Source organism: Penicillium digitatum, chromosome 1 (assembly GCF_016767815.1).
Source record: "Penicillium digitatum chromosome 1, complete sequence".
Classification (NCBI taxonomy): Eukaryota; Fungi; Ascomycota; class Eurotiomycetes; order Eurotiales; family Aspergillaceae; genus Penicillium; species Penicillium digitatum.
In genome coordinates, this window is record NC_089384.1 from 5,712,617 (window position 1) to 5,736,965 (window position 24,349).

The following is a 24,349-nucleotide window of genomic DNA, read 5'->3' on the forward strand; positions in this document are numbered from 1 at the left end:
GCAAAACAAAGCTCAACATCACCTTGTGCCTTCCTTCAGTTCTTCTGCAATCATGGACTACCACCGCAACTACCGCCCTTGTCCCACATTTTTCGTCGAAGAAGAGTACGGCATGGAAAGTCGCATCCGGCAAGAGCGACAGGCGAAGCAGGAGCTTGACAAGCAGATAGCTCGTGAGCGTCAGTATGTCATGGCGGATGAGCTGTCCAACCTCACAAGTGAGCAGCTTCGGGACGATATCCTAAGTCACATGTTGGAAATGGATGTGAGTTTGGCCAGACACGTCTTTTACAAGTCTAATCATGGCTAACCTAATCATCGCATTAGAACCAAACCCTGCCCGATGTCGAGTCCATTGATATTCAAACCGAGATCCAGTGGTTCATGCGACCATACCTTCTAGACTTCTTGATCGAGGCTCACACGGCGTTTCAGCTTCTGCCGTCCACCTTGTTCTTGGCGATCAACCTTTTGGACCGATACTGCTCCAAGCGTGTGGTCTATAAGCGTCACTACCAATTGGTTGGCTGTGCAGCTCTACTCATCGCGGCCAAGTACAATGACAAGAAGGATCGTGTTCCCACCATCAAGGAGTTGAAGTCGATGTGCTGCTCTCTTTACGATGACGATATGTTCACCCAGATGGAATGGCATGTCCTCCAAACCCTTGGCTGGTCTATTGGACACCCAACCGTGGATGCTTTCTTGCAGCACGCTGTTCTGGATGATGCTTATGACCCTGAGGTGGAACACATGGCTCTGTACATCCTGGAGATTTCCTTGTTCCACCGTGACTTTGTCGCCAAGCTATCATCCGAGCTTGCTCGTGCCGCTCTGGCATTGTCGCGCTGCATCCTAAATCGCCCGCAGCCCCGTCACACGCATTGGTCATCGCAGTATGACTCGATGACTCTTGTTGCCTTGTCCCAACAGTTGCACCAGCCCTCCACCGTGGTCGCCCGCAAGTACGCGTCCGCTCACTATTCTCGGGTCTCCAAAGTCATGGAACACTTCCTCAACCGCCAGGCTTCGCTGGCAACCTACGCACGTTGCACCCCTCCGGTTGAGACTCCTATTGAGTCCAAGCCGTACAATGGGGAGATTGGCCTCGCCACCCCTCAAAAGTCTCAGCAGCTGACAGCTATTCCTCACGGTTACCTTACCCCTCCCATCACACCGGACAACGAAGCGCTTTCGCATGCCCATGCACAAATGGCGAATCACGACATGCCCCGCGGAATGCCAACTGTCCATCATGGCTGCTCCCCTTCCCCTGCACCATCCGCTGAGCTACAATACATGAACACTGAAGCATATCAGCAACAGCAGGAGGCTTTGTACATGGCTCAACAAGTAGCGCTGCAGCAATTCCCTATGGCACCAACCCACATGGGAATGAGTCAGACCTATTAGGGTGGGATGTCGAAGAAACGACGGAACGAACAGCAATCCAAACTAAATCTGGTTATTGCACATATTTCAGCACTTCATTTCCTTTCTCTCTCATCGTCGTCGATTGACTCCAAGGAGCATCCTATCCTGCATTGATACACCTCGATATCTTATCTTAATACTCAATGCTCAACATCAGCTGTCGGCCTGTGCCATATCTTCCTAACTCCACTGCATCTACTTTCGTCCTTTCCGCTTTGCATTCGGCTCTGGTTCCGCGGAATCGGAGTCGAGACCAGCCCTTCACTTCCTGTTCCAAAAATTGCATTCTCATTTGCCCCCTATGCCCATTCGTTTTGGGTCATCGGTTGCACTTGACTTAACCATCTAGCATTGCGAGCGCGAGCCATGTTGATTTATTTGTTTCAAGAATACATTTTGCTGTTTCCACTCCCCTCGTCACATTAACTTCACTTCTATCTGTCAGGGAACACTACGCACCCTTAACACCCTGTATTTCTGCGCACCAACTGGTGTTGCATTTTTTGATATCCCTACTCCCCTGTCATCTACACAGTCCTTTGCGGTATAGCTGCTTTCACAATCGCGTTACCAATCCCCGACCCCCGTGCCTTCGCCCTCCAAAATCGCCCCCAAGCCCGTTTTTCATGTGCCTCGTTCCTCGTGTCGGCTCTCCTGCTCAACGTGCATCAATCCATCTCCTGTCTGATGACATCCACTTAGTTCATACGTCAAGAGAGCAGACTCGTCGAGGTCACAAAAAAAAGCTCAAAAAGTGTGAAAACCCAGAAAAAATGACATGTGTTCTGGGAAGGAACGGCCACCGAGTCCAAATTTAGCTGGACTTCAAAGGTGCCTTTTCATTCCCCTCTGCTCTCCTCTTCCTTTGTATCTAGCCCTTGACACATGCTCTGGATGCTTGTCCGTCATCCATTGCCCGAGATGGTGGGCCAGGCGCCTTTTTATCTTTTATCTCTTGTGTGGATTTGAGAATGGGGGTTTCGGTTTTGCCGCTTGGCCCTGAATTATATCCCATTTTCGTTGAACTTTTGGATGTTTTAAAATTGTAGATTGTCTTCGGTCTTGTAGGACTCTTGTACTTTTGTTTTTTTTTTGGGTTCTCCGTTAATGAGCTACACTGTGGTAACCCTCGTCTATGATTCATCAGTGCACACATGTCGCCTCTTCTCTCGATATATAGCTACTGTTAGCCCTCTGTTTTGTTGCCATACTTTCTACCAACATTCAGGCCAGTCAGACTAAGTCGTGTATAAACATATATACATTTTGCTGTTTTCGAGACTTGTGTGTACAATGTATAGACCAATGATGTCTGACGGACAACCAACAACATCTATAAAGGCCATGCCGTCCAATCACACATCACTCCCCCGCGTAATCCTAACACTTACCAATTGCTGCTGCGGTTCAAAAAGAAAGAACCAGCTAGGATCAAGTGCTGCTTTTGAGACTTTCCCTTCTCCGCTAGAGGCTCATGTGGCCGAATTAGAGGTAGATCATTGGAAAGGCGTCATTATGCTTAAGATCCGCTACTGGCAATCAGGTTTGGAATAACTTGTTGACCCTTTAATGTTCGGAATGGCACACATGCATGAAAGAGGCGAATTGATCATGGATTGATAGTTCATCCACTGATCCAGTCATTCAACCATATATGTCGATTGGTCTACAAAAGTAGAAGAAGAACAGATTAAGTGAAAACAGAATTGATGGTAAAACCCAAAATCTTTCTCTTAGGAATACAATTTCACCCATTCGCCATAAATCCAGATCCAGCGGATCCAGCACCCCCCACGCTATGCATCAAAATCAACAACGGAAACAAATCGGGGGGTGTCAGCCCAGTTAGCCCCCACAGCATGACCAGCGAGCTGCTAGGTAGCAATGACGAGAGGTAAACATGTCAAGTTTCAACGGTAACCCGTAGAGATGGAAGAGTAGAAGGTACAAGGTAGAAGGGGAAAGAAGGGAAGACTCGGAGATCACGAAGAGTGAACCCTAGTTGAGAATAGAGAGGAGAGAAAAGAGACCAGGCAAAGTCGGCCAAACACCTTGGGAATTCCAGAACGATGATACAAGGGGGGAAAGAGTGGAGACGCGAAAATCCGGGGAGATGCAGGGATTCAAAGTAGTGAAAACGGGAAAACGGCACAGAAGCCCCGAGAATCCGAGAACTCCTACAACATAAGAGAAATCAGACCAGCCGATGCCCCGATTTGGTCAGGGGGGTTGAGCGGCGACGGGCGAGAAAAAAAAGGGGGTTATGGTGTCCAGTGATCTCCCCAAATTCAAGTTTGTAGATCGCCTCACTTTTTTTGGGGGGGGGGGGGGGGGGTAATTTCTTGGGGAATTTTTTTTGAGCCAATTTTCGTTCCCTTTTCTAATGGTCTGATGCTCTTTTTAGCCTTTGTAACCCGCGTGTAAAATGGTATCCGCGTCTCCTTCGAGTCGAACCTTCGTATGCACGGCAACTGAGGCAATGTCTAGGAGGTACTTCGGGTTGTAAAGAACTACTTCCAGCGTTGTTTGTCCCAGTCAGACGGTCGTGTCTCGTCATATAGTCGGCCACCCTTGTTGTGAACGACCACCGGGGGCTTGCGGACGGGATTGGTTGCTAGTGTCTGCATTAGCTCGGGCTGAATCTGGAGATCGGGGACAGGGGTGTGATGCACTTGGCATACTTAGACTTCGGACTTCGGTGGCGACAACCTGATCGTTGCTGCTGCCCCTGCTGGCTAATGTGGAATTGGAGTCGTTCACTGGGTGTGGCATTGTGAATGGAGGGATATTAGAGGGTGATTTGGGGTTGTCGTTTATAGATGGAAATGGAAGTGAATCAGAGGGATGTTGGAGGTATTAGAAGAGGTAGGTAGAGAGAGTAAAGAGGCAAAGAGGCAAAGCGACGAAGAGATATTTATGTATAGAAAGCGTCAAGTGAGGCCCACCGGATGGAATTATGAGCAGATGATACGGACAAGAAATAGGATATCGACAATAGCGAAAAGAGAACTGCATAAAAGACACTAGTGTTGATATGCTGTAGTTTGGTTGATCATTCAAATGGATTCGAGGGCAACGTCTTCTTTTTGTATAGCAAGCCATTCCACATTGAGCGTCCCCCCGATCTACACTCTGGGGAACACACAGTTATGTTGTAGGTGTCAAAAAGAGCTCGGAATGGATGCGCCCCTGACGTATTCGATGCCTGGTGATGTCCGATTGAATCATTGGCTTAGAGGGTCGATCGAAAGTAGGGCAACCAGTGATGAAGGGGAGTAGTTGGAACTTTGGTAACGGTAATCTTACCAATAATGATGAGTCAGCCATTTCTCGAACACACCTATTTACAGAATTGGACTGGTCTGACAAAAAAAACATCTAAATTAAGAACTTTTCAATGCGGATTCCTCGCTTCCTCACCGCTAGGATTGCTTCTGCGCCAATGGCGGCTGTACAAGGTGCGTGTCCACAAATGAAGAACGGGGGTTTACACCGCTAGACACCGTCCAAAATCTCATCTCGATTATTCTACACGAAATACGGAGTACTTCGTATATTCCCGTACGGTGATACTCTTTGAATAACAAGGCCTAATCTCATTAGGCTCCATCGGAAGATCTGCCCGTCCCGAATCAGGGTCATCTCATGGGGAAAGAGGATGAAATCTACAACAAGGTACAGATGCATCTGACTATAGCATTGCATAAAACAAGTCATTGCACGGATGTGCGTCATTCCTTCCAATTCGAGATTCTGGCCCTGTAGTCAGCCCTTTCCAGGTCAATCACTTTCCAAGCTAAGTATGCCTCGGGTGGGCTTCCCTAGCAACGCCTGAACCAGCAATGAGATTGCGAAGCGTGTGGATTATCCCCTTCTGACCTGGTCCCGTGGACACGGGCATCCCCATACCGTCATGATTCGAGACCAGCCCGCCCGGAAATCGTAAATCGTCTCAGCTCGCCTGCCCACCGCCCTGTCGCTTCATCCGATCTTGCCACCCATTCATGCTCCGTCGAATTCCCAACGTCCGCCGTGGTGCTTGTTGAACCATTGACATCGTCGTGTTGTGGAACGTCGATACCGGCTGGAACCCGCGGGTGGAGCGTCCGGGTTTCACCTCGTCTGGCCCGGCTGTTCCGCCTAAGGAAGTCGCGTTGCCGCTCTGTTCCTGCGTCATCGGAATCCTGGTAGGTTTCAGAGTTGGTTTGGATGGAGCTGCCAGCCACGTGTAGCCATTGAGATTTGTAGGATCTAGGGTCGGCCGTGTTGGAACAAGTGGCCGAGGCTGAACACGGTGCGAGGATAGAGTAGATGGTACGATGCTTGCCCCTGAGCGTTGGTGTTGCGACGGTAGCCCTTCATATCTGTGGGATGGTGGTGGCTGAGGATAGCTGGACTGAACTGGTTCCCTCTTCTGGGATCCTGGGCCTGCAAAGAAGTTGGATATGCTTGCTTGTGTGAGTCCGTCTTTACGGCTAGCGCTGCTGAGAGGTTTCACTTTGCTTGCCCCAGCTGCATCTGCCTCGGCATGCGCCGGAGGCTTTGAGGCTGACTCTGCGGAGGGTTCGGGCTTGGCCGCTATGTAATCCCTGGCAGACGTAAAACCCGATGAAACGGTTGTAGGAATAGTAAACCCTGTCGAGTTGTTCATGGTATACCCGGTCGATGAGATGTACGTAGTTGGTTTGGGCCCCTGATTCATGTCCGACCGCCGTCGCTTTGGATTGGGCTCGCCAGAGGTGTCATGAGAGTTAGTTGTGTCATCGAATGTGCTGCGGTCTTCCTCACCCTCGGCTGTCCATCGGTCATCCAGTGTCGATGGAAGAAACTCGAGTCCCTGGTAGATGTCGTCTAAAGATGGCCGAGGTCGACGCAAGATATCGGCGATTGCATACACCACCTTCTCATGAAGAGACGGCCCCGTTGGCCGAAATCGCGTTTTGGTCAACTTGGGAGGAAGGAATGGCGTCACCGTGGTGGCACTATCTTCTCCTTCTCCTAGCCGGGGTTGTCGAATAGGAACACTCAGGTATAGCAAGGCCTGTGCTCTTGTCATTGCGACATAGAGCAATCGTCTCTCTTCTTCTACCACCTCTGCACGCGAATGGGGAATGCTCCCGTTGTACACTGCGGGAACAAACACGACTGGCCATTCCAAGCCCTTGGCAGCGTGGATAGTGGAAATGGTGACTTTCTCTGACGGCTGGTCTCCGTCCTTGGTTTCTTCTTTGGTTGTGATCTCTGTAGCCAAGGCTACATTTGCCAGGAAACGAGTCAGAGCCTCCTCGCCAGGATGCGCATGCTGTTGCTGCACACCTTCGATTTCGGGGAGATCCATTTCTTTGTCAACCTCTTCCCCTTCAAACGCCGCAACTTCATTGGCTTGATGCATCAGTTCTTTAACATTAGCCCAGCGACTGTCTTCATCAAGGGGGTAGGTTCTGATGAGATACTCCTGGAACGAGAGACGTTCGGCAATGAATTCAATCAGAACACGTGGAGCGGATGCATCCTCACACTCTTGCAGCTTCTGTCTAGAGGCTTCAATCAACTTGACCAAAAAGCAAAGTCCCTGCTCTGCGGCCTTTTGCAGTTTCTTCTCAGTTGAACGGCGCCCTTGAATGACATCCTTGATGTAGTCCCACAGTGGAATCTTGGCCTTCTCCGCACCACTAGTTAATTGCTTGATTGTCTCATCGCCAATCCTTCGTGGCGGAACATTCACAATATTTATCAACGCGTCCGAATGTCCCGTATGACCCACAACCCTCATATAATTGAGAAGAATTTTCACTTCAGTTCGATCAAAGAACTTTCGTCCCCCAACCATCTTGTATGGTATACCGGCTCTTCCGAAGGCCGTCTCGATTTGTGTAGAAAGCGAAGCTGACCGAAGCAAAACAGCAAAGTCAGACATGCGCAATAGACCGCCGGTCATCGCTGCACATCGCTTGATCTCAAGTACCATCCACTGCGCTTCTGCGCTGGGAGTTGGAAGTCTTCTTAGCACGGGCAAGGTTCCGAAAGAGTGCGTAGCTAGTAGTGCTTTTGCAGGCCGACTCGTATCCTGCTCAATCACTTCCTGGGCTGCATTCAGGATAGACCCCGCAGAACGGTAATTATCTTCCAAAAGTACAACCGTCGTGTTTGAATATCGCCGCTGCATCCGCTTGAGATTCTGGATCTCCGCAGAACGAAATCCGTAGATGCTTTGATCTGGATCTCCGACGACGGTGATCCGTCGGTTCTTAGATGCGAATAGATTCATCAGTTCATATTGTATGACGTTGGTGTCCTGGAATTCATCCACCAAGACAGCCTGCACATTTGAGACACATTGTGGGTGGTCCCGGAGCAGATCTCCGCATCGCAGAAGGAGGTCATCATAGTCCAAGAGATTGGAGGCCGCCAGTGCTGATTCATAGGCACGATAGATCTCAACTAGCTCTATCTCCTCTGCTTTGGCTCTATCCGCCAAGGCATCAGGGCCGAGTCCATGTGCTTTATGTCGAGAAATTCGGCCTTGCGCCGCCTTGACTTCGATGCTAGACTTCAGTCGTTTAATGGTTCTCTGCGGTCCCAGTTAGAGATGATGAAACGAATTGATCCAATCCCAAAAGTGCGAATCGTACTCTGAGAATTGCGCGGGTATCATCCGAATCCGCAATGCCAAACCCCTTCCGCAGGCCGATCAAGTATCCGTACTTAACCAAGTAGCGGCGACAGATGGAATGGAAAGTGCCCAGAATCAAGCGTGATTCGAGCTTTTCTCCAATGAGCTTTGCGAGCCGCTCCCGCATTTCGCGGCTAGCTTTGATAGTAAATGTGCAGCAGATAACATCGTGTGGTTGGTATCCGTGGTGTGAGAGGAGGTACGCGACGCGTGCAGTCAATGTTTTTGTCTTACCTGAGCCCGGGGGTGCGAGCACTTGTAAGATCGAGCCGGATGAAGTGACAGCTTCTCGCTGGGCATGATTCAAGCCATCTAAAATCGGATCCATGACATGTGGGGTGCTTGACCAATGCTCAGGCACCTGTGAGGCGGAGACGCGAGAAAACGCGATGTCATGTGACACTTCCGCTCTACATTGAACCTGTCGACTTTTGGAAGAATTAATGGAAGTAGACGTTGCTACCTGTCTCTCATTATTGTGATAATTTGCTCATCCAGATATCAAAAGGCATGGAGGGGGGGATTGTAATGGCAAGCCCCGAAGACCTCCGCGGAGTAGATGGTTACGGGCTGAACAGAGGGAGGTGACGTCCAGCCTGGTAGCAAAATAAACATACTACATGCCGGATTTTTGACTGGCATGGTCTCGTGGTACCTGATGATAGCTTTAAATGTTCTTTAAACTATAGAAACGGAAATTACAGTGCTTTGACAATCTGATGCATACTCAAAGTGACATTCAGATAGGCCGTCAAGTCATCATATTTTTAATCGCTTTCTATTTAATAAGTGCCTGGCAATACACCATTCCTTCTGAGCATTTTCAGGGCATATTCATAACATTCTCGTGGACGAAAGCGTACATAACTACTCTTGAGTGTTGCCAGTCGTGCTTTTGTTTCACTATCTACACCACCGGAAGAACAACTGACATGGGTTAGTCTCTACAACATAGTTACCACTGCCAACTAATAAGCTTTACGCTAACCAAGGTTTTTATTGATCTGTTGATAGCGCCATACACTTGGTTCTGCAAGACTAACGGCCCCTCTGCCTAACTCTACCGTGAAATGACCGACTTTGGCAGGTGACATCTCCAATTCCACTCGCTCCAAAGAACCAGACGAATGGGAAGAGGAGCTTTTATACAAATGAGTAAACGCCACTCGGTCAAAGGCCAGTTGAGGCAGGACGTAGCATACCAGCAGCAGAATGTTGAAACCAGTACTCCGTACGGAGTAATGTAAAGCTCCTTTACGGAGTACTCAAAGAGATTTTTCGTCGTTACAGCGAACCCCATGAAGAGGGTTTCGAGCAGCTACACGATCTAGATTCCGGATGAAAGAAACCCCCCCTGCCCCCCCCCCCCCCCCCCCCCCCCCCCCCCGAGATCGCGTGACATGCAAGTACGTCCCAAGTGCTAGAATTGCACAGAATCGAATAGCAAACTCATCAAAAAAGGATTGACGTACAGGATGATAGAATTTTCCAGGCCGTGACTTCAGCCACCTAGATGTCACTATCGCATTTCAACCCCGAGGTTTGACCAAGACGCAAAATTCGAAACCAGGCTAAGATGATATGGAGTTGGATCTAGATGAACAAAGTATCTGGAGTCCGGAGTCCGGAGTCCGGAGTTGGGACTTTTATCTGACACGCACACTAAACTTAAACTCGGACTTGAAAGGTGCTCCCCGTGCCTCGGCGATATCGTCGCGTGACTTGTTTAAAAAGCCCTTCGGGTCTCGTCTTGGTAGAGGTTTCTCTTTAGATTATTCACCGGCAATCGGCCCGATGTCTCCCGCCGTTCCGAATTCTGACCTGCCTATCTCATACAAGCGCTCAAGCAAAGCGGGACAGACCTGAAGATTCCAAAAACGCACGGCCCATTATTGTGTGGCGAAGCTCGAGAGGTAGTAATGGCCGAGTTTGTGTCTTTTGGATAGACTTGCCATATGACCCCGTGAGGAAGAGAGGACCGCGGAATGAATGGCATCAGACGATGTGGCCCTTGTGACCCTTAGACCACAAAACGCAGGTCGGATAGAGTGTTGTTGTAGACCTTCCATTTCCGTTTTAGTGTTAGCCGCTCGCTTCTTCACTACTTGAGCAGAATTCTTATTGGTCTAGGCCTTGGCTCTATCCATCTCATGCGCGACATGACGTTCTGACTTTGTGCATTTCTGGGTCATCGACAGTCCTGCAGAACTTTATCTCGATAATTCAGTTCCGACTGGACAGCTGACTCTGGTGTCTTGGCAAGGCGTGAAGAAGTCTTAGTATAAGTGTTGTTAGCTCACGTCGCCAACATGGGCAAGAGAAAGCTGCAGCGCATACTCGGTAAGTAGGTAGGCTTACGAGGAACGAGGCTGTCTTGGTGTTCATGGTGTCATCTGCGATTTAGTTCCAATATAAAATTCGAATCCTCTTAGATCGCTTGACTTTTGTAAGCAAAGGGTCGAAGTGAAGTAGGAAATAACAAATTGATGAAGCTTTCATGTTTGGATATCTAGCTATAACTATATGCAATGAAATTTTTAAAACCAACTAGTTAGCACACTAAAACCTGCATGTTGCTAATTTAGGGACCTTAAGAAGTTGGGAAGTTGGTACCTTCTCTGCAGCTAGCTCGGGGGAGAATGCACTCAACATGGAAAGATTACAGTGAAACGTGCTCCAGGGGCCAGTAGATTGACGTTGCCAATGATCCTGATATTGGCCATAGGCATAGGCTCTCATTCTCCTTGTCTCCATTCCCGAAGTGGGCGGCACAAGAGTCATTATATTTGTAAATCACAATATCATAATAAGTATGTATTATATATTATAATTTACAATTTTATACCAATAAGTATGAGTATCAAATACTTTTCACTTCAAATAATAAAATAAACTTTTCCAGAACCTTTATTACTTGTTAAAGGTTTTGGTATTATCATATAAAAAAAGCATAAAACGTCATCAAAATTATCATTTGATTAATTCTTTTAGACACGTCAATGACGTAGCCATGATGGAGGGAAAGGCCTTCGATCCGTTGCGTACCATAAATCTGTTACGCGGTTACACATCCTCAGCTCGTGCCCGGCATAGAGTGAATCCTTTTCAGTGGGGTCAACATATTGAGGAGGGAATATCGATGGGAGCGATATCGCTAGTCGTGGATGCCACCGCTGAACTCATGACAGCGAATGACAGCGACAGAAAGAATGTTCCTTTTTGTGCACAGAAAAATCTTACTAATTCGGAGAAAGGCAAGGATGGAGCAAGGATGTTATTCCCTTATGACAGAAAATTTCCTATTTTTGTAATCCTGCAAGTGTCAAAATTAATCTCGGTTGCGCTTCCCCTGAGATCCGAAATGGAATGAATCCAACGTCCTCGCTTGTACGGGGCAATTGCTACCCATAAGCTGGTGATGGTCGAAACTCGACCGAATTGGAACGGTACGCAAGGATAAGCGTTCACATTGTCCAACAGCCAATATGACAGGACAGAAGGCCGAGCACTAGATCTCGAAGTGGGGACAGCAAGGGTACATAGGCCTCGACGCGACGCCAGCGGGCTTTTCTCCGAACTGACAAATTGCCCGGAATTAAATCCGTCGGCTAATGCCTGTGACTGCGCTAGTGATATTAAACCAAATGCTCCGTCCAAGCGTAGTCTAAATGTCTCGGCATCAGCTAGTTTGAAACTGTTCTCACATAGTGCCCCTGCTATACTCAGTGCTCCTATCTCATCTCTCCCATCAGTTCTGACTTGAAACAATAGATCAATTGAGATGTTTAGTCAGACGACGGAGTTCTCCGTACCAATTTCCCAGGGCAAATCGTATGCGGGCCGAAGCGAAGAATGACCCTCAGGATCTGGCCCCCACAAATTCGTCACCGAAATTGCACGAAATCTGTGCCAGCAATTTTACTTTTTGGAATTGTTGCGGTCATGGACCACTGGATGTATTTTAGCCTGTTCGTATAGACTAGGATCGGGAACCCTACAAGCGGCGACAGCCCCGGGGCCGCGAAGGGATAGAGATTTAATTAGAAATGCATTCTCAAAGAACAGTGATAAGAAGTCTCTCAATTTTCGTAGTCCCACGCCTCCTCAAAGTGTGTTAAGCATCTATAACATGCTAACTGTAACCTACACCGAGCGGCTATGTTGCTCTTTGCGCAGTAACGATATCAGCGCACGGGCCATTTTGGTTATCCACATACGCCGAGGCCCGCCGATTTAATTAATACTCGACGATCACTATGCACATGAGAAACAATACCTATGTTATCGAGGCGCCAGATGTCGAGACACTAGGCTTGTGGATACAACGGAGGATTCCTTTTTTGGCAGACTTAGTTATGGGTCGTAAGACTTCATTTTCTTTGAACACAATCTGTTGGTTTAACGTATGTTTTTACATCAAATTATTCGAACCAAGAGACCAGAGTGAATCTCCACAGTATTCAATTTGAGTTAATGAGATGCATGGGGAAAAAAAAATTATACAAACTCATTTGGATTGGCAACGGCCATCAAGCCGGTAACTAGAGAGTATCTATAAGACTCAGCACAGAGTGGAGTCCGTGTGAACTCGAATTGCAGTTGACCTTGATCCGACTCGCGCATACCCACGCCCTCAGAAGAGTGGCAGCTGAGACCGTCTCGGTATGGCGCATAGGATAGTCACTCTACTAAGAAAAGAATGCGTACAGATCAGGTAACGATAGATTCGTCGGTCAAATAGAAGGACTCCATCAAGAAAATCATGCTCGCTTGAGTAACGCTTGTCCTGAATTATGCAAATACACCATCCCAGCCACACCAATATGCGTCCAATCAAAATGAAATCACAACAAAACCAATCAATACTCCCAAGAGGGTATCACGCCAGCTTATGGTCTCTTGGAACCAATCAAGGATATCTTCCAAAGAAACTGAAAAGAAAAACTGAATTCATCAAGAGAAGATGCCCAGGGGCAGTGTCATGGCCACCTCAAAGTTGGGCATGTTGACAACTTCAGCAATGTGCAAGTCACCAGCGACACTAGCAAGAATGTATGCCTCGCTGCGAGTGAAACCCTTAGTCTGTACCAACCACTGTATAAGATTCCGAGTAGCATTTCTGGCAGCCTCGTACAGGTCAGGAGCAATGCCGAGAGCACCGTAGGTTCCAAGGTCAGGAATGGAATTTGGAATTTGGGCGCGGGGAGGAGTCTGGAATTGGGGAGCTGTCATCCAGGGCTGGTTCTTGAGGAGCTCAAAGCGGAGGGTAGCGCGGATTGGGGTTTCGATGGCGGTGCCACAGACCTCGCCGTGGCCCTGCGCAGCGTGACCGTCACCGCAGCTGAAGAGGGCGCCAGCGGTTTGGACGGGAAGGAAGACAATAGAGCCGACGCTAAGCTCTCGACAGTCCATGTTTCCGCCGGCGTTTGTGGGTGGCACAGTCGAGAGTTCTTCGTCGTTGGCCGGGGCAAGACCCATGCATCCGAGGAAGGGACGCAGGGGAATCCGCATGTTTTTGAATTGGGCGAAGCCTGCTTCGCGGTTCAGCTCCCAGATCTTGATCTCGGGGTCTGGGAATTCATCACTGAGCAGACCGAAACCTGGAATGATGGCGGACCAGCCCCAGTCGGCAACCTGAAGGTCCAGAACTTCCACTTTCAGGACATCGCCGGGTTGAGCGTCATTCATATAGATCGGGCCAAAAACAGGATTGACTCGGTCGAGATCCAACGTCTTGACTGCTGAGGCCTTGGATGAGGTGTCAAGTTGGCCGTTGCTACTGTCGATAGTATCAAAAGAGACAGTCTCCCCAGAAGAGACGGTGAACTTGGGGGGATTTTGACGAGACCACTTTTGGTGGCTAAATTCTCTTCCTACATGGAAGTTACTCCATTCCTTTGGTGCCATGCCGGATGATTGAGGGTTCCCGGATTTCTTTCAGGATCGTTGAAGAGAAACAAGATATAAAAGACAGACAAGCATGCGATAACGGAAATGGAAAAATTGGATCAGAGGGGAAAGAAAAAATAATTCAGTGGAATAGACGGGTGATTTTGTATCTAACTCGCTCGGGAGATCCTCTGCAGGGTTGACCGTTCTGGAAGGTGACTAGAGTCGGATCTTATGCTTCTTTTTGCCAGCTCCACTCCGAGACTTGAGTCGCCTGCCTAAAGTAGTCTGACGGGTTTTCAAATTGGTTGTGTCCCCCCTGGAGCCTCTGAGGGTTCAATAATAATAGATACATTGGACTAGAATCCTGAAGGGAAAAAAGGGAGGAGGATGCGATAAGACGACCTTGTAGGGCGGGGAAGGGTCACGGAGAACCCGATAGCATTTTATACAATGTACTTTTGTAATTTTTTAAGTATTTTTCTAAGTAGACAATTTACAAATTTCAAGTATTAAATGGAAATGAAAAACCCAAATTTTCTAAACCTACATTTCCTGTATTTCCTATGTTGTATATTCCCTTAATTCCCTTAATTTCCTTCTTTTGCTACATTTAAATCCCTTTGCCCATATTTGTCTTTTTTTTTATTTTTTTCCTTTTCTTGGGCTTGGACCAATTGAAAACAGTCAAATTCTGATTTGTTAAAAATGAATTTAAAACAATGTGAAAACTTCAAAATAGTCCACCTTCTTCATTGGGTAAGGAGCGAACCTGTACTCCGTTGCTGCATAACATTTGCCCGAGTGGAACTTTGGTTAACTTTGACCATCGCCCTATGTTGTAGAGATCTGAAGCATCTCCATCTCACGATCCCTGTCCATCCAACATCGCTACAATACATGTTGCATTGTCACTGTGAGGATTGTTAGCACTGCTGGTGGCGATTTCTTGTGCAATTTCATTTGCTCGTTTTCCCCGCATCGATAATTTCATCACGTGCCGAACAAGGTTTGTGTCATCCACTCGATCGGTGACTCCGTCGGACACCACTAGTAACAGGTAACGGCGGCCCGTGTGCAATGTCCGTCGCGAGGTGTAGGGATCATTAGATAGGAAGTTGCCCCGAGATTCCGATTGACTGTTAGCTGACGAGGCGGGGTCTGGCACGGAGTTGTCCATGAACGTATTCACCGGATTCTTGTACTGCAGATCGCCCAGTGCTCGAGACATATTCAATGAGCCTGGCCATCAGAGATCAGCATTAAATTTGGAAGGTCATATTCCTTTGTTGCCATACCAAGCCGCTCTGTACCGCTGCGGTTGTTGACTACCCCGCCTGCCTCTTCAATTCGGGTCTTTTCGCTAGGGGTTGAAGGCTTATGAGCCTCTGTGAGACGTCGCTAGTGGTATGGCTGTTAGTATCCACGCTCAAACCAACTCAATTCAACTGCAGTGCGTACAATGTGATACGGATGCTCTGTTTTGCGGTCCCGCTCGGCCAGGATTACGTGTGAGTCGCCCAGATTGGAGACAACCAGCTCGCCCTTGGTGAGATTAAGGCAACACATTGCGACTGTCGACCCTGAAATAGCAGGCTCGGCAGATTCATGCTCAAACCTATCCAACAGCATCCTGTCTTCCTCTGCCAGTGCTGCCTTCATGGCCGCGGTCCAATCATCTCGTTCGAACTCCGGACGCCGTCCGAGCAGGTGATGCAGACTGTGTTTAGCGTGTTCCGAAACCAACTCCGAACCACTGAAGATGTTGGTCAGTTCAACACTGGTTTAAAGGAAGCCATTTTGAGGCTTTCCTTACTGCCCATCATAGATTGCAAAGAATGCAACTTTGTCCTTCATGTTTGAAGGAAATTGATTTGGAAAAACCACTGCACTGCGATCCTCTTGATACTTCCTACCACCCTGTGACTATCATTTGGTTATTGGTAAGTACGATCTGTGCGAGGGCCATGCGCCTTCCGACTCACTTGACCAGCCCCAGCATCAAAGAGCGTGATTGCATCTGTGCTAGACATTGTTTTACGGAACACCTGGTCCCTCAGAGCTCTGTGAGCCACAACCATGTTTGGGCAGTTGATGTGCGAAATCAATATCTCGTAAGGACTTAGACAAGATTTTGTCACGACATCTTTGGAGGATGATGATGCACTGACATCATGAACGCTTTCTGTTCTCAACCGATGCTAGGTTGTTTACAGATGTTCAATTGGTGGCTTTCAATGGCTTCCCCGGAGTCCATTCCCTCCCCAGATCAAATTTGTCAGCGTTGTCTAATCTTTGACTGCCGGCTATGATTTTATTCACTTGTTGGGACAGACAGCATAGTAAATACTTTTCTTTTAGATGAATTAATACAATGAGTCTACAATGTTCTCAATACTATTACAACTTTGACCTAGTAATATTTAAGCTTCTGTTGAACAGACCCTGAATGCTGCACAGATCTTCCATTGATGGTGCACGGGCCACTTCATCGGCGATTCTGCAGGAGGATTTAATCAGGAGCACTCGGCCTCACTTCTCTCTCTCTCAGTTTTCTGATTTAGTTCAGCATGGGTTGGGTAGGTGCAGTTGTGCTTATCGCAACAATAGGCTACTTTCTCTACCGCCACCCTCCTCGCAGCTGGGCTGAACCTCGTTCTGTAGCCTCTCCGGAACCCAACCCCGACGCGCCGATTGCCGCTGCCACCGCAAACGAGCCTGTGCAGCGGAAGCATGGATCACGGGCCTCGACACCATCAATAGAGACAGAGGAGGAGGATTCCCAGAGCACCCCTAAGGCTTCAGCTTCGAGTGTACCGCTCCCCGTTCTTGCGGTTCCCACATTCAACCTGGACAACGGCGAGAGCAAGACATGCCAACCCGCCACGACGCCATTGATTTCACAAACCACGAATGGAACAGCAGAGAAAAAATCCCCGGCAAACCATGATCATGAGGCATCACAGTTCCAACCGCCACCGCAGCTATCCCTCGCACCCCCTCCAAAACCACAGCCATCATCTTTGCCTCCGAAGGCAACAACCACCGGCGCCTCTTCCCTAATGCCTCCACCCCCAGTACCACGGCTCCGACCAGCAACTCAAGCGAACCGCCTCACCCCCACAAGCACGCTCCAACCCCCACGGATTAGCGGCAGCCCCCTCAGCCCGCCACCATCAGTAGCCGCCTCTAAGCGCGGTCTGGGCACACCGAGCAACGGCGCCCGTCTTAGCAACAGCACACTCGCCCCAACACAAGTATCTCTGAAGAAGTCATCACGTAAAGTGATTCTCCAGCCAGGATTCTCGCCCCTTGACTGGGCAGCGTTGGCAGCGAACCCGAAAAACAATCTCCGCGGTGAAGGTCTTCCCCTAGGCCTGCTGCGGGTCACACCGTCAATGCTGAAGGAGCAGCACGGGCGTAAGGGTCGTGATGCCTGGACTTCGTACCATGGAAAGGTGTACAACATCTCTCCCTACGCCCCTTACCATCCAGGTGGGAAGGGTGAGCTCCTTCGAGGCGCGGGAAAGGACTCTGCACAGCTGTTCCAGGAGATTCATCCGTGGGTCAATTGGGAGGGCATACTTGGCGAGTGTCTAATCGGAATCCTGGTTTCGGAACATGACATCCAGACTGAGGATGCTCTGGATGCGATGGACTAATACTTGATCCACTTGTTGATTGTTGTATTGCTTTGCTATCGTTGTTCGGCCGGTTTGTATACAGTGTACATCTTACCACATATAAATGAGATACCCTGATGCTATATTATACAACTCGCATTCGAAAAGGCATCCATTTATCCACGGCCGAACATCAGAATTCCTCCAGAGAGTCACATAGGTTAGGCATTAAGCACCACCAATTCAAAGCTCATCCTTCACACCCTCAATACCGACCAACTCGGTCTCAAACACCAATGTCGCGCCGCCAGGGATAGGTCCAATACCGCGGTCACCGTAACCGAACTCAGGCGGAATAGTCAGCGTGCGCTTCTCGCCAATGCACATGTCAAGCAAGCCCTGGTCCCATCTACATACAACGAACACGAGAATTAGCTTCCATGCGAAAAACCAAGATGATGAGGATACTTGTAGGCAATTGCACGATTGACATCCATAAACAGCACCGGATAGCTTTCAACTCACCCCTTAATGACACGGCCGGTACCCAGCTTGAAGGTTAAAGGCGCATTGCGACTGTAGCTGGAATCGAACTCGGATCCGTCGGACTGCAGGGTGCCGCGGTAGTGCATGGCGACTTCGTCGCCGTTGGTGGTCTTGCGGGTGCACTCGACGGCATGGGTTACTTCGATGCCAAGCTCAGCGGCAGCTGCGATGGAGCCGAGGGCTGCGACGAGGATGGAGGTGAGACGCATTGTGTATTTATGAGGTGGATTGGAGGGGAGTTGGATAGACGAGGAGTTTGGGGATGTGGACAGATAGGCGGAGATTGGACCGAGGTTTAGCGCTGGTCTGTGCTTTAAGCTTCTTGGCCCTGGAGGTTTACGCCCATGGTGGTCAATCGGGGATTTATTTCGAGAAATCCTTATTTGTTGCTTGGTATCTATTAATTTGATGCTCTAGGGACTAGACGAAAGCGATGATTTGAAATTTGCCACTTGGTATGCACTGAAGATGCCAAATGAAGCAGATAGATACATGGGTGAGTTGAATCTAGTAGTTGTATGCATCAGGGTGGTTAAAGATTTTGTGTTATTATCGACTATCATTGTGGGGATTTTCCACTGTGGTTCTACCTGAACAATTGATATCTGAGCAACAGGTAGGTTTGAGGTCATCTGGAGATGTTATGACGTCCTCATATCTGACTTTTAGCCATCGGTCACTGACAGCCGTACACCAAAAGCCATTCTAGCCCCTCACCGTCTGCTGCACGAATTTCTCTTCACTAGTAGGAAGGCCCGGGACTATGTCCTGATCAGCAGCCGCCTGAAAATGATCCTCGCCCATCTCGCCATCCCAGCCGTTGGAAACAAGGTAAGCCCGGAACTTCTCATCGCGTACTCTTAAATCTTCGCCCGTCAAATCAGGCACAAAGAAGAAAGTCACCAAGACACCAACAACGCCACAAATAGCAGCAATGATGAAAGTCCACTTGTTCCCCAGGTGATTCTTAATGGGCTGGAACGCCTGCGTACCGACAGCAGCACCAGCCTTCCCAATGGCCGCTGAAAGCCCATAACAAGTCCCTCGTACACCTGTAGCATACGACTCAGACGAAATTAAACCGAGCATATTGCCCGGACCGAAATTGCCCGAGCTCTGCATCAATCCGTAGAAGACGACAAAGAGAGGCACGATCTTGGTAACACGGTCGTAGGCACAGCCGATAATCAAGCCAAAGATCAGGTATCCGCTAAATCCGATCATCATGATGCGCTTGCGGCCAAGGCGGTCGCAGAGAATGGCCCCGAGGAAGACACCTGGTAGTGCAATTGCGCCGAGAAGGAGCTGCCATTCGCCTGTCTTTAAGATTGTGCCATCGTGCACGACCGAGGATATGATTGTACCGGAAAAGACGCCGTTGGGGAAAGTGACGAAGTCTGTACATGTTAATTTCTACATCGCTGCAAATACTAAGGCCATCTCTTACCGTAGAGAAACCAAGCGCCGCAAGTCCCAATCAACGCTTTCCAGTAATACCGCAGCACGAGTGTGTAGGGTACGTGCTTCTTGATCGCTCCACGTCGATACAGCACCGAGTTCAGCATGCGGATTCGGAAGTAAAATACCGACAACGGCCAGATACATCCTATGCCGAAGCACACCCGCCACACGGTACTGTAGTGGGACTGCTGGCAGGCGGAGAGCACGATCAAGAAGATTGATACTGCGAACGGGCCTCCAAATGACAGGGGGAAGTTGGTTACCATGATGAATGCCGGCCCGCGGTGCTTCGGGGTTAGATCATTTGCTGCTTCCGAGGCGGAAGTTGAAGAAGCCGGATACTCGCCGCCGGCGCCTTGAGATAGTAGAGTAAACAATCCGGAGTGTTGTCCTCAGATACGCAAGTTTCACTTACCGAACCCGACAACCCCACGGGCAACCGTCATCATCCAGAACATGCCGTTGGTGGTAACGCCATGAGAGGCCGTGGCAAGAATGCCCCCGATAACAATCATCAGGGTTGTGAAGACGATAGCGGTCTTACGGCCAAGATAGTCGCATGTCAGTCTAGTGTATTATCGTCAGTCGTCTGGACCCTTCCGTAGCCCTAACCTTTAGTAGTGTCTTTTCCGTACCCAATGACAACCTGCCCAATGACTTCACCGACCAGTAGAGCGTTCGAAACACGGGTGCTGACGGTGGTAGTGTACTCCTTGGGATATTCCTTCTTGAGTAGGACATTGGCCATAGTCCTATGGGGTGTTTTGTGGTTAGACATTGTCGTGCATGGAGGCCATCATTTGACCTACATCATGTTATTCTGGTATCCATCGCTGATCAGAGCGAAGCCACTTGCAAACTGATGAAAATCGTCCAGGTGGTCAGCTTTCATTTGCCAACTTGAACCGCGAGTTAGGGGAAAGCGAAAATAACCTGGCATGGCTAGGCCGGGATGGTGCACTCACAATAGTGAAAAGATCTGATAGACTCTGTTGCTTCAACGACATACCCGATGAATGAGCAGTGTCAACTTGGTCGATAGCATCTTGAGTAGCAGCCTTAGACTCATCACACCCAGGGAGCGCGGTTAAGTCGCGTGCTGAAGCCATTTCGCCAGCCGTTAAGATATGAGTTTGGGGAAAGTTTCGATCATAGTTCTTTCAGAAAGGACGGGAGGGATCATGCAATCCTGGTAATTCGCTGATATTTGTCTCATTTCTGACCTTTTGTACAAGTTGAAGCGGGGAACTAACCCCTGTCAGGCACTCGCCCTATGGAAACGGGTAAACATGCAACGTGCAACTATGAATTAAGCTAGTTGCTTATCTACGCTTGGACTTTGCATCCCACGGATGCCAAGCTGAGCACGTGGGTTGTGCTGGGAAGTAAGATCGGTCTTGCCTAGGTCTACTACTGGTTGTGTCATCTCTTGCTACCACTTGACTGTCTTCAGTTGAATTGTTTTGATAGATTTTTATTCATTGGCTTATGCAAACCTTTTTACTGAAGTAACGCCGGATAAGAGTGTTGCTAATAAGGGCCCAGACTCCGTGGGTACCACAGATTCAGAAACGATATCTGACCAAAAAAATGGCAAAGAGAAGCGAAGACATGACGCATTATCGGGTAGCAAAGTTTTCCCAAATCTTTCATCACTGAGGTAATCTACCTACCTCTATGCCCATTTGCCCAGCAACGCCATGAGGGCAGCTCCAGCACAAAGAAGGAAGAAGGCAATCAGCACGTCGCGAATGGGAGCCTTGCGCATGGACTGGCTGAACATAAACTCATGTGCCATCAGCTCAACGAGGGCAGTGTAAATTAGAATGCCAGCGGAGATAGAGTCGAAGACACCGTTGACGATTAGTGTGGTTCGTCCGGTAGGCGGGTAGCTGTTTCGGACGCCCAAGCCGATAGCGATGGCAATTGGAGTCGAGAATCCAAAGCCTAAGCCCAGGAAGTAGGGAGTGAGTCGCTTTGATTTGGGCCATGAGAGTGTAGCTAGACGAGACCCAAGACCAAGTCCTTCAAAAGTCTGATGGAAGATAAGCACAATGTAAAGAGTTGTAAACTCGGGGCCTGACACTGCAAGAGTGAGACCGATGAAAATAGAGTGGAAGATTATACCAAACTCCAGGATGAAGATCGAAGTGAGCTGAGCAGCATAGTCTTCAGTCGCTTGAATGCCGTTTTCGGAGTCGCTGTTGTTGTCATGATGCTCACGGGTATGGCCAAGGTGATCATCCACCGGCACGTGAGTCTTCGGCTCATTGATTTTGTTGACAATAGAGTGATCGTTGAGTAGGGTGTGGGTATTGCCTTCCCCATCGTGCAAATTGCCTTGGCCAAAATGCGAAAAACGCATAACCATCAGCTCCACAAAGAACAGAACAACAATGGTCATGAGAATGATACCCTCAACCCAGCTGTATTCAGTGATTGGGCCGGTTAAGCAATCGTTCTTTAGTGCCTCCTCCGCTGGACCCAACAGGTGAATAAAAGCAGTGGCAATGATCACACCGGATCCGAAGTATTTGGCGGCGAAAAAGGCCCATTTGAGAAATCCACCGTTCTTGTCAAAGCGACGGGCAAAGACGGGGAACAGAGCACCAAACATGGAGCCAGCCATGATCACAAAGATGGAAGAGATGCGCAGGCCCATTCGACCGTCAAACTCATTTCCGGATTCACAAGCATCCTTGCGCTTGATGAAAATAGAGTAGGACTCCATTGGGCTCGATTTATGGTGAGACAACAAGTATAGAAGCGGACGGATAGAAGTGGGGCGAAACGGACTGTGGGCACCAATGAAGTGCACAGAACACAAGCAGGGGTAGATACTGCTGCGAGTGTACCAATTGAGGAGAGGAGAATTTGTGATCTAGCTAAGATGAGAAGAGCTAGCGGGGGCGTGGGGGAGGCTAGTTGACCGTAATCTCCAAGGTCCTCTATGCTAGGCGAGATGCGTAGTCAGTTCACTAATCACACATGAAATTACCAGGAGACCCTGATAATGCCAACTTTTGTGAATACGAATCTCGAACAGAAGAAAGCGAAAAGGATACGAACCTTGTTCTTCTGATCACGAGTCACACTGTGAAAGCAATCAATGCAGCAGAATTTGTGGGATCTTGAATTTATTGATCGCCTTAGAGGGGATCCATTGGGAACGCGAATACGTCAATGACTGACTGTTACAATCTTGCCTAATAGTAAGGAATGCTCCATACTGCATACTTCAATATCCATACAATAGTAAGTGTGGCCAGTAGTACCCGGCACTTGAAACCTGCGTGCTGAGGACTCAGTCACGTGTAGATAATATGAGGCCGGTCGATTTTTCTTAGTTCCATCTTTTTGTTCTTCATGGAAATGCTAGGTTAGGAAGACGGGAGGAATCAAAAGAGGTTTGAAGGAATGTGGTTGATGGCTCCCTTGAGAGAGAGATCAGGAGTCCTTTTAGCCCTTGCACGCGTCTGGATCGCCAATCAGAGGATCGGCGGCAAAAGCGCTTGGCAAGGCCTTGAGGTCAGAGGGAAAGCCCTTTGACCATTCCTTGCGCAACACAATTGAACATGGCGCCCATTCGACGATACCTCCGCATTAGCAAATACTCAGTACTGGAATGTCGCATCTATTTGGAGTCCCCATCTGATTCACGATGGCTCTTGGACTCTCACGATCCAGTCCTGCCGCGCGTTCTCGCTGCGGTTCGACCGTTGGTTCTTCCGAAGCTGCGCGAAGAGAATGAGCGGTTATTCATGCGCAAGAAGGGCCATCCGGTCAAAGATGTCATTGTAGAAGGTATAGAACACTCGAAACTCCTCCAATAATGAATCATTTACGCTTATACATTACCTAGATGATTTCGAAGTCGCCATCTTCCTCCGCGAATCCCGTACCCGCCATTCGCTCCTCACACGAAACAAGACATTCCACGGAAAGGAAAATCAGGTTCAAGGGTTGAACATAGAGATGAAACCAGATCAAGTCTCAGGGGGTACGGCTGCCAGCCCGGTGAACTCGGCAGATGGCGAAATTATGATTGAAAGTGACAGTGAGGCTGATCTAGAACTGCACCATATTCCCGAATCCGCGGATGAAGTTGCACTGGGAAATGAAACTCGGTCCAGCAAGAGAAGCCGGACAACTAGGGAAGATTGGGTGTCACCCAAAGACACAACTGGCGATGAGGAAAAGAAACTTCGTTTCAGCACCCGTTATGAGAGCTTCAATATCTATGGATGGGTGTTATGTCTGTTGATCACCCGTAAGGACGACAAAACCAGGTCAGGTGCTGTGGTATCTGAATCAAATCGGCAACCTCTGATGGAAGAATGGATTTCAACTCAGGCTCAGGCATCTGTTGATGACGAGTGATCTAAGTCATGTTGCCGGTGAGCCGGGCAATAGTCAATGTGGCTGACAGCGATCCCTCGTACGCTCAAGCTTTCTCAACATCATTATGTGGGCAGCCGTGGTGGGATGATCAATCGTCCAGGGCCCTGTGATACTGCCAAAAAGATTGATGATAATGTTTGTTCCAACCCCCTACAAACGCTCCAAGGTTGTGCTTCAATTTGTCCGTGTCAGAAACATCAGGTGCTAGGCTTTGTCTCATCTTGTCAGATCATGGGCTCGGGGACTTCTGTCGCGTGGTACATCGACACCATGGTCTAGGAGGCTAGGTGTCACTTTTGAGAGCACAACACTTTCCCACCAC

At 48.8% G+C, this 24,349-nt stretch overlaps 9 protein-coding genes across 9 annotated transcripts; 3 read left to right on the top strand and 6 right to left on the bottom strand.

The window, feature by feature from the left end:
• Positions 1 to 52: 52 nt before the first annotated feature.
• Pdw03_4298 (Cyclin, N-terminal) lies at positions 53 to 1,413 on the top strand (the record flags this gene model as incomplete). Its single annotated transcript, XM_014675810.1, has 2 exons — positions 53 to 265; positions 328 to 1,413. 2 exons carry the CDS (start codon positions 53 to 55, stop codon positions 1,411 to 1,413), a joined length of 1,299 nt encoding a protein of 432 aa, XP_014531296.1.
• Positions 1,414 to 5,386: 3,973 nt separating this feature from the next.
• Pdw03_4299 (ATP-depentend DNA helicase, putative) lies at positions 5,387 to 8,435 on the bottom strand (the record flags this gene model as incomplete). Its single annotated transcript, XM_014675807.1, has 2 exons — positions 5,387 to 8,005; positions 8,067 to 8,435. The coding sequence occupies 2 exons, from the start codon at positions 8,433 to 8,435 to the stop codon at positions 5,387 to 5,389; spliced, it is 2,988 nt and encodes a 995-aa protein (XP_014531293.1).
• A 4,625-nt stretch (positions 8,436 to 13,060) lies between these two features.
• Positions 13,061 to 14,014, bottom strand: Pdw03_4300 (Acetamidase/formamidase family protein; the record flags this gene model as incomplete). Its single annotated transcript, XM_014675806.1, has 1 exon — positions 13,061 to 14,014. One exon carries the CDS (start codon positions 14,012 to 14,014, stop codon positions 13,061 to 13,063), a length of 954 nt encoding a protein of 317 aa, XP_014531292.1.
• Positions 14,015 to 14,861: 847 nt separating this feature from the next.
• On the bottom strand, positions 14,862 to 15,853 carry Pdw03_4301 (Protein phosphatase 2C, putative; the record flags this gene model as incomplete). The annotated part of the gene is made up of 4 exons (XM_014675805.1): positions 14,862 to 15,238; positions 15,295 to 15,397; positions 15,458 to 15,752; positions 15,813 to 15,853. 4 exons carry the CDS (start codon positions 15,851 to 15,853, stop codon positions 14,862 to 14,864), a joined length of 816 nt encoding a protein of 271 aa, XP_014531291.1.
• Positions 15,854 to 16,566: 713 nt separating this feature from the next.
• Positions 16,567 to 17,658, top strand: Pdw03_4302 (Heme/steroid binding protein, putative; the record flags this gene model as incomplete). The annotated part of the gene is made up of 1 exon (XM_014675804.1): positions 16,567 to 17,658. One exon carries the CDS (start codon positions 16,567 to 16,569, stop codon positions 17,656 to 17,658), a length of 1,092 nt encoding a protein of 363 aa, XP_014531290.1.
• Positions 17,659 to 17,862: 204 nt separating this feature from the next.
• Pdw03_4303 (FKBP-type peptidyl-prolyl isomerase, putative) lies at positions 17,863 to 18,374 on the bottom strand (the record flags this gene model as incomplete). Its single annotated transcript, XM_014675803.1, has 2 exons — positions 17,863 to 18,028; positions 18,145 to 18,374. The coding sequence occupies 2 exons, from the start codon at positions 18,372 to 18,374 to the stop codon at positions 17,863 to 17,865; spliced, it is 396 nt and encodes a 131-aa protein (XP_014531289.1).
• A 496-nt stretch (positions 18,375 to 18,870) lies between these two features.
• Pdw03_4304 (Major facilitator superfamily, general substrate transporter) lies at positions 18,871 to 20,735 on the bottom strand (the record flags this gene model as incomplete). The annotated part of the gene is made up of 6 exons (XM_014675802.2): positions 18,871 to 19,562; positions 19,613 to 19,981; positions 20,042 to 20,193; positions 20,262 to 20,378; positions 20,436 to 20,485; positions 20,592 to 20,735. 6 exons carry the CDS (start codon positions 20,733 to 20,735, stop codon positions 18,871 to 18,873), a joined length of 1,524 nt encoding a protein of 507 aa, XP_014531288.2.
• A 566-nt stretch (positions 20,736 to 21,301) lies between these two features.
• Positions 21,302 to 22,357, bottom strand: Pdw03_4305 (Plasma membrane low affinity zinc ion transporter, putative; the record flags this gene model as incomplete). Its single annotated transcript, XM_014675801.1, has 1 exon — positions 21,302 to 22,357. The coding sequence occupies one exon, from the start codon at positions 22,355 to 22,357 to the stop codon at positions 21,302 to 21,304; it is 1,056 nt and encodes a 351-aa protein (XP_014531287.1).
• Positions 22,358 to 23,201: 844 nt separating this feature from the next.
• Positions 23,202 to 24,006, top strand: Pdw03_4306 (thymidylate synthase; the record flags this gene model as incomplete). Its single annotated transcript, XM_014675800.1, has 2 exons — positions 23,202 to 23,430; positions 23,489 to 24,006. The coding sequence occupies 2 exons, from the start codon at positions 23,202 to 23,204 to the stop codon at positions 24,004 to 24,006; spliced, it is 747 nt and encodes a 248-aa protein (XP_014531286.1).
• Positions 24,007 to 24,349: the final 343 nt, after the last annotated feature.